This window comes from Seriola lalandi, unplaced genomic scaffold (assembly GCF_002814215.2).
Source record: "Seriola lalandi dorsalis isolate HSWRI2012SDOR001 ecotype SW California unplaced genomic scaffold, Sedor1 jcf7180002054482, whole genome shotgun sequence".
Taxonomy (NCBI): domain Eukaryota; kingdom Metazoa; phylum Chordata; class Actinopteri; order Carangiformes; family Carangidae; genus Seriola; species Seriola lalandi.
Window position 1 is genome coordinate 276,883 of NW_019525035.1, and position 13,192 is coordinate 290,074.

At 43.8% G+C, this 13,192-nt stretch overlaps 1 protein-coding gene across 3 annotated transcripts in view; it reads right to left on the reverse strand.

Moving 5' to 3' along the window:
• Window positions 1–13,192, reverse strand: part of satb2 (SATB homeobox 2) — a 48,228-nt gene that overhangs the window by 22,151 nt on the left and 12,885 nt on the right. For all 3 annotated transcript variants that reach the window (XM_087175675.1, XM_023412578.2, XM_023412577.2), the window contains exons 3-6: window positions 11,259–11,444; window positions 2,967–3,093; window positions 1,247–1,370; window positions 587–689 (exon numbers count right to left, since the gene is read on the reverse strand). In XM_087175675.1, the coding sequence (XP_087031801.1) occupies window positions 587–689; window positions 1,247–1,370; window positions 2,967–3,093; window positions 11,259–11,444 (540 nt within the window). The remainder of the gene's footprint in view (window positions 1–586; window positions 690–1,246; window positions 1,371–2,966; window positions 3,094–11,258; window positions 11,445–13,192) is intronic.

Genomic DNA, 13,192 nt, shown 5'->3' on the forward strand with positions numbered 1-13,192 from the left:
GGGGGGGGGGGGGGGGGGGGGGGTGTAGCTACCATGGCAACAGGTGTAAACTCCTGTAGCTATGCCGTGTCCTTTTGAAGAAGGACCGATCATACATTTATATGTGAGAGAAGTTGCTTAAACGGTTTTGGGAAGCTGCATGAGGTCTGATCGGCCTCATCTGCCTCACGTGATGTCACCTGAGTCGGCGTCTGTCGGGGTTAAAGACTACAAGTTCGAAAAGTAAAGACATCTGGGGGTGTGAAGTTAGAAACCTCAGACCTCTGTAACCTGCTTGTTATTTCTGCTCCTTATCTCTGAACATAACACACCTGAATCTCTAACTGCGCTGTCAGTGGTTAAGTTGCATTGTGGGTAATGTAGGCACCAGGTTTTGACACGGGAAAAAGAACGTGTGGTTCTGTGGCATCAGTTTTTATCCTTTTTCAAACTGTAAATCTAGCCTCAGAGTTTAGGTTTATATTGTTCTCTGACTCTGTAATCCTCCTGCGACCCCTTGTCGGGGTCTCGACCCCCAGGTTGGGACGCACCGGTCAGGTTTAAGAGACTGCAGTGAAGTTGGACCGGTGTCTACAGCTCTGCTCACCTTTGATTTTCTTATACTTCTTGTACCAGCGGCCGAACTCTTGGCATTTGGCAGTGGAGACGTTGGCATAGTAGGAACTGTTCACTATGGAGGAAATCATACTCTAAGAGAGAGAGAGGGGAGAGATAATTAACAGCCAGCATAATATGAAATGGTTACACTCACGCAACAACCACATGGCATGCACACACACACACACACACACACACACCACACACACACACACACACAATAGAAACAGACAAACATTAATCATGATTGGAAGCCACCCATGGAAACTCGAGCCAGTGCAGAGAGGGAATCTCCAGCCACACACACATATGCTTGCAATTGATGCTGCGATCAACACCCCCACCAGAGCTCCATTTAAACACACACACTCACACACACACACTCACACACACACACACATACACACACACACACATAAATCTCACACACAAGAGATTATGGGACCAGGATAGGAAGGTTAAACATGCAGCTGGGGAGTTCACCACGACAGGAGGAGGCAGTGCTTCGTTTTGTGGGGTGGAGCTTGATTCAAATGCAGCAATAATCAATAGTTTATGATTTTCTCTGAATCTCATGAGGGCTGACGTTAGCGTCGTTGCTAAGTAGTTGTCGGATCAGGATGATCTAGTTTCGACGTGGAGTTGTTACCTGCGACAGAGGACACTCTTTGGCCAGAGTGCTTTGGTTCATCTCCTTCAGCAGCTCTTTGAGAGCGTTCCTGACCGTGGCGTGGTTCCACTGTTCACACGGCAGATCCTCCAGCTTTGAGAAACTACAACCAGCCAAAAAACAAACAAAAAACACACACGCCAGGAGTCAGTCGAGGTGCATCCAACGCCTCAGATTTACCCCCGTATCATTCTGCACAATATCAGCTCCGTCCTGTCCTCCGTGCTCCTCCGCGGAGCCTCGTCATGTAGTGACTCTGAGTCTGAATCTGGTTTATATTTATGTTTATTGATTGTACAGTTGTGTTCAATTAAATGGCTTCCATCGTTTCTGTGTGACAAGTAATTAACACAGAAACCCTTTTGGGGAAGTGAGTATTATTCCATCATAGTGGAACTTACGGCTGTAACCAACAATTATCGTCATCATCATCATCATCAATACATTTGACAGTTATTGTCTTTAATAATCGATGGATTGTTTAGTCTATAAAACTTTGGTGAAAAAAATGCTTCATTATTCTTGTTTTGTCTGAGAGTTCACCGTCAGAGAAAACTAGCAAACATTCATTTAAGAAGCATTTTTAAAAAAAAATCAGGTGTCAAAATTGTTTGCCAGTTAATTTTCTGTCAATTGACTAAAAACTCGTCTGTTTTTACACAAATGAAACAAACAAGTTACTACATGTTAATTCGTGAGCTTTGGATGTGCCGCTAGATTAAATTTATTACCTTTAGACGGATCCAGTCTTGCTGTTTCCCGTCTTTATCCTGAGCTAAGCTAGCCGTCTGGTGTGCAGTAGCTTCATGCTGCTAGCTGCTGCTAACCTCCTCAGTCTGTCTGTGCTGCACAGGAAGCTAAGCTAACCAGCTGCTGTCTGCAGCTTCACATTCACTGACATGAGAGTGGTATCAGTCCCTCATCTAAATCTCAGCAAGAAAGTGAGTTTGTAAAATTTCCCAAAAAAAGTCAAACTGTTCCTTTCATCCTGAATTAACCTCTAACCCCGCTGCGCTCCCAAACATCCTGTATGGATCCATCTTCCTGTAAATCTTCCCGTTTTTATGTCATTTTAACCTCAAATAAATCATTTCGACACTGAAACACAAAGTGTGCAAACCTCTGCCGTTGCCACGGATACACACACAAACACGTAAACAAACCTGGCTGGTATTTGCCAAGACAATAACAATAATAACCCTCTCATCTGGAGTTTATCTGTTTTTATCTGTCCATCAAGATCCTGCTTCACTTATTCTAGGGAACTAGGAGTTCCTGGCACCCGGACTCTCCCTGACGGAGACAGATAATAGATAAATCCCCACCGGGTTGTTCAACTGGAGCTTTAGTGTTTCAATATTGCTGCTTTCAAATTTGATAGATATGGTAAATTCTTGACTTGCAATCAGCGGCAATGACATCAGCCGCCCGCTGGACCAAGTGTCTGATTCAGTGCAACAGTGTGTGGATTAAAAGCCTCGCTGTGTAGCCTACATTAAATATGGACGTGCAGTCTTTCCACTGTTGTTTTCAAATTCAAGGGAGGAGTAAGGTTGAGCGGAAAGTCACTGATTTAGGATGTAAACATGTCTGCTCTCTCACTCTGAAACGTCACGCGCAATTTCATCGTCTCACAAACGGACCCGAAACGTGTAAAAATTCCCACTTTAAAAAAAAATAAAATAAAACGCAGTCTGACCTTTGTAGTTGAATACGTAGCGTGACCATGTGGTAGACCTCCATCAGCATGTCGGCAACCGTGGCTTCTGGGGCGTCAGTCAGAAAGTGGATGGGGAGCGGGTTCCACCTCCCCACTTTAATGATACCTGGACAGAGACATGAGAGGTTTTATTCCTTTATACAATTACAGAAATAAAAAATGGTACAAAAAACAAAAAAGTAAAGTAACAACAGGAGGAAAAGTCAGTGGAAAAGAAAAACACTGGCCCCAATAATCCGCTGTGTTCTGTAACCTGTCGCTCTCTAAGATGTGGCACCTTTCATGTCTCAGAAAATGAAGTTGGACTTGGTTGTTTCTGCTTTGGACGTTATGTTTATGTTTATTCACAGACGCTTTGCAAGTTTGCTCGCTCAGAGAGTGGATGCATTTTAAATTTTAATTTAACTGGCTAGCTGCTAGTACAACTAGTGGATCGGTTAGAAGTTTATTTATTCTAAAATATCAGCAGCGTCTTTGCTTTTCTTTACTGAAACCCTGTCGTTACTCAGAATGACTGTTGTTAGTTTTCATCGGGACTGTGACACGACTGATTCCTGAAACACACGCCGCCATCGGACCGGATTGAATCGTATTTTAGCTTCATATTTGCTATATATCTCGTATAATCTCAGGCGTATGTCAGTGCAACAGCCACCAGAAGTTCTCCAAACCCACACAGAAAAGAGCTTTGTGTGTCTAATACTGTGTGTTTGTGTTTGTTTGTGTGTGTGTGTGTGTGTGTGTGTGTTTATGAGTTAGTAGGTGTTTGTGTTTGTGCTGTGTCACCACAACTAAATATCTGTCTCTCGATTTGAATCAAGTCTAGTTCAGTTTTTTTTTTTCACAATGACGACGACCTGAAAAATCACAAGACAACACACACAAATCGACGTGTACACTTCACCTACTCGATCACCACCACAACACACACACACACACACACACACACCAACAAACACACACAGACTGTAACGTACACACACACACACTCACACTCACATAGGTTTTTCATGGGGACTGGCTGGAGCTGTGAAAACTAAACAAAGCTAATCGCATTACTCTCCTCTAAATGAGATCCAGACGGGTCCCAAGAAGTCTCTCTCTCTCTCTCTCTGTCCCCTTGTTCCTCTCTCTCTCTCTCTCTCTCTCTCTCTCTCTCTCTCTCTCACCCCCTCCTCCCTCCATATCTTCCTCTCTCCCTTTCCTCCTCCTTTCCTCAGATTTCTCTTTGCTCCCTCTGATCTCTCTCTTTCTTTCCTTCTTTCCTCCACTGTGTTTATAGCTCAGTTATATCTTTGATTCCAGTCAGGCTGCGTCGGCCTGTGTTCTTAATTATCTGGTCATAGGGGGAGCATCATTTAATCCACTATGAACAGAATGGACTGGAGCCCTCGGGGCAGGGAAGAACCCCAGAGGAACTGGAGACCACCGTGGAGGCATTTAAAAACCCAAACAGAACCAGCTACAGTTATATTAAAGCAGTATAGTCACGAAAAGATTAGTTTTCTATCTATAAACAGTACCCAACATGTGAAATGAAATAATGCACATGTGATAACATGCAGAGGATTTGTGTTTGTGTCGTGGGTTTTCTGAGGGAAGATGTTACAAGAAACTCTTTAAAGGGGTGGAATAAAATACTCCGATTATTTTATGACAGAGAGAAAACACTGAGCCCATCCTCCTCTCCTCCCTTTTCTCTCTGTCTCTCTCACACACACACACACACACACACACTCACTGGCTATCTCCAGCATGCAGCATCTAGAACATCTGAAAAATAAGCCATAACAATTTCACTAATGCCAAGTTGGGTGGAAGCAAACGCATGAATAAGCAGACAAACACAAACTCACAGAGGACACATGACAGCACACAGAGAAGTGGACACGTACATGTACCAGCTCGCATGCAAGCACACACCCACCCACCCACACACACACACACACACTCACACACACACACACACACACACACACACACACACACACACACACTCCCGCTCGCAGTGTGATGGTAAATGTATTAATAATTGATCCATCATTTTTGGTTTGCTGTTCAATGGGCTCTGCTTCTTGTCCACATTTAAAAGTAGAAATCATTGTTCCCATTTCCACATTAAAATTCCACCTCCCAGAGACAGGCTTTCATGTGGCCGGCTGGTGGCTTGGCTCATGTCTGAATGTGCCCATCCGCACAAACGCAAATCTACACACAAACACCCACTGATGTCTCTGACTCCTCTCATCAACACTCGCACAGGCCTGCACACACACGCGTGCACGCTCGTTACACGCGCTAATACGTGCGCGCGCAGTAATCCCATTGTCCCACGCTAGAATAAGTCTTAATGGTCGCAGCAGCCTGCACACGCGTACGGGGCTTCTTCCAAACTGGTTCCAGGTTCCACCCCAGACACACACTCACACACACACACACTCACACTCACACACACACACACACACACTCACACACACTGAGGGAAACCTCATACGCCTGACTCACAACTATCATCCTCCACTGCACCCTGAGAAAGTCTGCAAGATGATAATCTGTCCTGCTGGGAGTCTTATTCTTCTTCTTCTCCTTAAACTTGTCTGTAAAATGACGAGCAAAATCGAGTTTCTCACTTCCAGAGTTCTTAAAAACAGATCTGCAGCTTTCTAATGTTTGTAAATTTCACTTTATTAACTGGTTATTTGACATTTTAATGCTTTATGGAGCAAGATTTAAACCATAAATAATATCGACTTTTGGGACTAAAACTTTCTAACTAAGTCTCTCTATTAACATTTATGAGCCGTACAGTATATAAACAGTTTATAAATGGTTTATAACACATTATAATGTAGTTGTCAGCAGCAGGCTGATAATGAATGACAACATAATAATAATAATATTAATTTTAATAAATGATTTTATTAATTATTAATAAACACTTAAAACCGTCCTTATAGCTGCAAACAACTACATTATAGTAAATTATAAAGCATTTATTACATGTTTATTAAAGTAAAGTTTTGTCTTTTTAGGTCTTTTTAGCATGTAGAAGAATCTCTTGTTGATAACTAACTTTCTTCAGTTTGTGTTTATGTTAAAGACGATCAGGCGGGTCGTAAACATGACAACAGGGGATCTATCAGCTACGTCTTAGTTGTGAGGTGAATGGAGCACAAACAAAATATAGTTGCATTTAAACTGTAACAATAACAAGTAGGTCACAGTTGAACCAAGAGGATGATCAGTGAACTATGATCTCCCGCCTGGTTCTTCTTTAAAGTTCAATCCACTGATTTCACACATGAAGTTCAGTCGACTTCTGACCCATAGAGTTTAAAGTCGTGGGTATCTCGTTTATTATAACGCTTACTGTCCCACCAGCTCTGTGGAAGTGAACCCTTTAGAAAAAACCTCTATGATTATCTGACAGCTCCTGTGGCACCATGTTCTCAGATCTCAACAACGAACTTAAAAGGAAATAACAACAAAAACTCTCGGAAGATAACAAACCCAAATGAGCCTGAACTGGCCACTGGGAGCGCTGGGAGAATAAAACAACTGAGGGCGTCAACAGTCACTCGCTGTGCACCGAAGTATCTCTACCAGAGCTTCATGGACAGAACTGAAGTCCAGTCAGAGCGTACAAAGATTTTATATATGGATATTTATTCCTGTAGTCTTAATTATGGAGATGCAGTTGTCTAACTCCTGAAACTGAAGACACTTGAGCTGCTTCAAACAAATCCACACGAGTTACTGGATGTGTTTTTGAAGCAGCTCTTGTATATAGCAATAAAACTAAACAATATGTTACTGGCATAAACAGTAAAACATCTCAACACAACAGTAACTATATACACGGGTCTGTTGTGAATATGTGGAGACCGGCCTGAGCTGACGTTACCTGCCGGGTACCCAAGCTCTAACAAACTACAAGATCCTGTAAAAGACCAGAAGAAGAGGAAAAACACCAGCAGCCAAACCCTGGAAATAACTTCTTTATAAAGCTTTGATAAGTCTTTTATGAACAATTAATGCCTTCAGGAGACGAGACCGGCGCCTGAACTCAAACTACCAACCTCTGACGCTGGGTCAACAGACGACATGTTCTCCAGCAGTGACCCTTTGTGGCCTGTTAGACGTGGCACTGCAACAATGCTCTCTCTCTCTCTCTCTCTCTCTCTCTCTCTCACTGACCACTGTTAACTGTTCACTGACTAAAGCCGTAAAGTACAGGTCTGCTCCCATCCATTCTATAAAAGCCTTCAGACCCTTATAATTGAAATAAACAATATCTCCCAGTTAATTACTGGGCTAAGCTAATTAAAGAAAGGCCATGGTCCTCGGCGGGCACTTTAAATACACCGCTGGGACACAAGAATGCAGGACACAATTCAAACAGGGAGAAAATAGCTGGGACTCTGTGTAATTTTGGTTGTGGACCGCAGGGGAAAAAATGTATAATTTAAGCCAGAAATTATTCATTTAACATAAACGCTTGTTTTAAAAAACAAAAAGTATTCATTTGAGAGAAGCAGGGGGGGCGTGTGTGTGTGTGTGTGTGTGTGTGTGTGTGTGTGTGTGTGTGTGTGTGTGAGAGAGAGTGTGTGTGTGTTTTGTCTGTGATACTGCACAAAGTGTATGTGAATCTGCAGATACACCCTGGCACGGGTTAAACAGAGTTTACAAGTGCGCGCGTGCCTGCGAGTGAAGAGCGCCCGAGCCGGTTCTCAGAGAGTTTTGTTTGTGTCGAGTTGTGATGTCCCGTTTAGTTTTGCCTTTGAAGCCCCTGGTGTGGTGTTTTTTTCGAGAGGAGTGCATTGATGTGGACTGTTGGCGGGGGGGGGGGGGACCAGTGTGGCTCGCTGTTTTCCATACACACTGATGAGACAGACAGAGAGAGACCTCCCCTGATACTTGGCAAAAACATTTGAGGCTAAAAAGTGCTACTAATGGCATTCATCTGCAAACCGTGGCAAACACTCGCCATACAATTTACTGGGCTATTTTAGGCCGTCACTGTAGGATAATGTGCATCTGCGTGTTGTTTATTTTTCTAACTCGCTTTAACAGGCTGTCAATTGCAGCTCTGAATTTTACAACCAAAAAAAAAAAAAATAGGCATAACTGCAACATAATGAGGTCACAAGTATGAGTTAATACGAGGGTTATGTTCATACTGGAAGCAGAAAGAAACCAGTAACAGCTCATTTGCATTACATCTGAGTTTATCAGATTCAAAGCCGCCAGGCAGCTGAACAGCACGGAGGGGTTTCCCTAGGAAACATGAACGTGGTAAATGGCTGATTGGAAGATATTCTTCGTATTATTCTGCTTTAAATAGTGTGGCAGTCAGATGTTCTTCTGAGTCTCAGGTGTTGAGTGATTGGGGATGTGATGCTGATGATATTCGTGTTGGTCGTATTCAAGATGCAGTGGTCAGTGGTAGATGAGCTAGCTAGTTAGCCAGATTGTCTAAACCTGCTTTATTTGGAGGTAAAACAGGAGATAATTGCCAACTGCGTGGGAGAGCTGTTTCCATGCACAGGTGGGAACAAGCTAGGTCAGCGTGTGACGTCTGATGGGTGAAGTTTGAAATAAGTCGAGCTAACCTGACGGTTTATTTTAAACCGGTCTGATTGTCAGGACACTCGTGTTTCTTCTCCCTTTTAAAGCTGCTTCAATAACAACACATCAAACGACGACGGATCGCTTATAGTGACGCACCTACACAGAATTATCACCAGATCCTGCAGCTCCACTCGGCTTTACAGAGCGTCATAGTGAGACTTTACTGTTCACCGTCCACCACCTCAGTCAGAGAGCAGCTGGAGAACACAGTGGAGCATTTAGCAGCTAAAGAGCCAGAGATTTCCTTCAGCGGCTGGTGGAGACCAAACACAGAGCTAAAAGAAGGAGAGGGAACACTGGACTGAGAGTCATCAGGTGACACAGACACTACAAATATTAAACTGTTTACCTACGAGTTCACCATTTCAACTTAGATACGTCGAGTTGTTAACACCTTGTGTTCACTGCCTCTGAATGGAGCTGGAGTGGCATTTGTGAAGTTAAACTGACTGACTTGAGACCAAGAAACCCTTCACAGACAGACAATCCACACACACAGAAATAACACGACTACAACAGACCTACAATAAAAAACATTTACTAGAGTCATAAAACATCTGATAAAGTTTTTAAATCTCTAAAACGATATGAAGGACTCAGTTCACTCCATTTAAAAGGTGCAAAAATATCTGAAACCAGCTCTTACAAGATCAGCGGGGACTTAGGGGATAAATAAGATTAAGTAGTTAGAGGATCGAGTTGTGAAGTTATAAGATTTAATGACAAAAGAGAAAGAACGTGCGACTGATTGAAGCGCTGCAGCTGCTGGATGTGAGTCGGGACTATTGAAGGAAAACAGATCGTGGAGGTCGAGAGTACACGGCCTGCTTCAGGTGGGCTGGAGGCCTGATAAGAGCTGCCGGCCTTGAGGCAGTAAAGGGATTACCTGTGGCGGTGTGTTCATGTGACTGAGAGGACACACAGACACGCACACACACACACACACACACACACACACACACACACAGATGGGGGATCTCTGTTGTTCCCTTTTACATGGATGTGAGGCAACGTCCCCACATGGAATATTCTGCACGCTCGAGAGGAGACGGCAGTAAATGACACTGTCCTGCTGCAGATGACTTCCATCTGTGCAACAATAAATTACAGTTTTTCTTTTCCTCTGCTTCATAAACATTCTCACACATACTGTAGCCTCACACACACACACACACACACACACACTCACAATGTATTTTTGTCTTGCGGAGACATTCCTGTCCGGCTCTTTGTTGTGTCTCTAATGAGTTTTACAGGCTGTGTCTGTGTCTTAGTTGTGTTTTTGAAACATTCTTGTGCTTATTACCACTGTGTCGGTGCAGTGTCGGCTCTAAATAGACAACCTCACATCCAGTTTTGTTCCCAGGCCGCCGATTAGAGGGAGAGCCTCCTTCTCGTCTTGACCCCTGAGCTGCAGCGTGTCTCGCTCTGAGTCAGTCCTGCCACAGTTTACACAGTGAGAGACACTCGGTGGTTGGAAAATCATGACTATTAATAATGGCCCCTGATGAAAGTGTCGTCATGCTAAAGAAAAGAAGCAGCTTGACCTCAGACGTTTAGCTTTTTTTAGATGACGGTATAGTAACAGGGTTTAAAGACTAGACCTTCTGTTTCGAGCTGTAGGACGATGTCTCATTGTTTTTATTGAGTGCACATTTTTCTGTGCTGTCACAAACTGTTGTGTCCACTACTGTGACGTGGACTTTAGCCGCAGTGACTTCCTCTGCTTCCACCGCTGCTCCAGCGAGCTGTCTGCTTCTTATTCTGTTTTCTATCCTTCCAATTTCAATTTATCAAACGATCGCCGCCACCGAAAACACGTCATTTGAGGATCAAGGCTTTCATCTCTGCCCATGAGGTGAGTTCAAACTTAATGTTACAGCATTTAATTCATGACAAAGATATTAAGCAAACGAGTGTCCAAGCACAGATTTAAAGAAAAGTTAGACATTATTTTAATGAGAGCTAAATGAGACCATTGCTGGAGCCAGAAGCAGGCTAGCTTAGCTTAGCATAAAGACTGGAAACTGGGGGGTCAACACGTAGCCTGGATCTGTCAGAAGTGAACTAAACCCGCTTCTACCTCCTCTAAAGGTCACTAATTAACACGTTAGCAACACAAGAAGGAATAATAGTTTTTGTACAGATTAAACAAACCAGATCTAACTTTAGTTATTGAGCTTTAAGTGTGTTGGTAGGTAAGTTTTGTCACCTCTGGACAGGAGAGAGAGGAGAGAGTGGCATCGAGCTTCTCACCTACATCTAACTCTTTTCTTTTTAACTCTTTAAGGATGCAGCTTCATTAGCACAGAGTAACGTGCAGCTTTAGAGATGATGAGCCTGTAGCTCACTATGATTAAAGGACACATCTCCCATTGTGCATGTGTACTCTCAGCGCTTTGCATTAGGTCTCTGTCCCTGCCCGACACTTTAAATCCTGATTCGCAGATAAACTTCATCCCTGTAGTTTTGAACTGACATCATGTTTTATCAGTTGGTGGTGAGCGTGCGTTCATATGTTTGTTTACTTATGTTTGAATTAAAGGAATGCTTTGGCTTGAAATCCTGAAGGATTCATTTAAAATCTCTTTCAGATGCGGAAGCCGTGGTGCGACGGCGCTCGTGGCGTCTCCGACTGACCGTGGGCTTGTGCGGCCGAGCTGTGGGAGTAGCCGAGGGCCAGCAGCGCCGTCTCCACCAGCTGAGAGAAGAGGATATCCTTCCTGACCAGGACGAACTCCGCGTGCTCCTCTCTTCCCTCACATCCGTCCGTCTGAATCCCTCCGTCCGACTGCTCCACCACACAGAAGACGGGAATCATCAGACCTGTCGAGGAGAAGGAGAAAAACAACAGGAAGATTCTTTTAATATCTGGCTTTTATTGTCCGTGATCACAACACAGTTTATCCCTCACAGACAGCAGACATGTGGATTGTATTTATTGCGGGTTTGGTCTGTAATCACTTCAACCTTTCTGTTTTACACTGTTGAATATTGCAACACCTGAAATTCTCAACATGCTACAATCAACCAAGGATGTAAAACAAATGATATGCATTCCTGAGTCGACTGTAACAGTGTTGTTCACTGTCCACTCGACGTTTCCAGGCATTTTACCTAACAGTCTATTAGATAGGCCGCCGTGACAATGGCTCCCCTGACAGATATGCAAAGTCTATACAAATACACAGAACACCTACACTGAGAGCAGCTGCTACTTTCATTAATGGCTTTTCAACAACCAACAAAACTGTGAATGTTGAGTTTAAAAACTAAAGCAACGCTAAATATTAAAGTTCATGAAGTTGATACAGAGGAAAAATAAATGTCTTTAATTAACACGATAGTGTGAGTCCTTCCTTCAGTATGCAAATTCAGTCCAGGGGAAAACCAAACCACTTTAACAGTGTGTGTGAAACCAACTTGCAGCGCGCACACACACACACACACACACACACACACACACACACACGCTCTGTATCAAGGATTAACAGAAACCTAATTCAAGTAAATCCGGGGAAGATTTGAACCTTTGCGTTTGGACACGTGGCTCCGCCCCGCTGCCTCGTCAGGCTGCAGCTTCTCATGTGGTCGTCTAACCTGAACGCCGCCGCCGCCGCCACCACCTTCACAACGGCTCACAGGAGCATGTTGTGTCTGAATGTGACTGAATCCATCACAGGAATGATTCATGTCGCGCTCATTTATCTGATCGGCCGCCACTTCGGCTAATGTTCGGTTCTGTTCAGGCAGCTACGGCCAGTGAAGGGAAACAGCTGACAGTTGGTAGGAGAGAACTCTACATCCTGTCTCACTGTACATCCGATCACCAGGGTTAATTATATAAGTCGATAGATCAGGTTCTGCTGTAGGGTAACTAGTTCCTATGACGTGTCTAATGTTCTTCTGTGGGATATTGATTAAAAAAAAAAAAACCTGTTCACGCGGTCCCTCCTGGAGGACATTCATGGCGTTGAGTTCCTCCGTTCACATGAGAAGTGACAGACATAGTCGCGTCAGGAAAGAAAAAATAGATCTTGAGGGAGAAGTTCAGACTCTGACCTCAGCCGACCGCGTTGTGAAGTGGGTGTGAATGTCAGATTGTTGATTTTGGACGGTTACAGTTCTCCGCTTTACATCTCTGCTTCCTTGTGTCACCTTGACGTGCTTTTATTGCTTATTTATTAGGATCCCTGTCAGCTCTGTGTTGCCAATGTTGACAGGCACTTGTTCCCTCTAGGTATCTGTTTACACTGAGTGTCCAGGTCCAACATTTCCATCCCTTTGGCTCCCGACACTAATATCAATCCTTCCTCCAATATCAGCCTTTTTCCTAAAAGGCTTTTGGTTTTGGGCCACGTGTCAACTGGCAATTAATTAAAGCTCTCTGAAGAAATGATGGACTGTGAGCATTAGGCAGCGTCCCAGCACTAATAATACAGGGCACGGCAATGTGTTTTACCGCATGGATACCTCACAACACTACACACACACACACACACACACGTACATATGCCTCCTTTTCCTCAACACGCACACACATGCTGCTCCATACAAACACCCCTCCCTCCCTC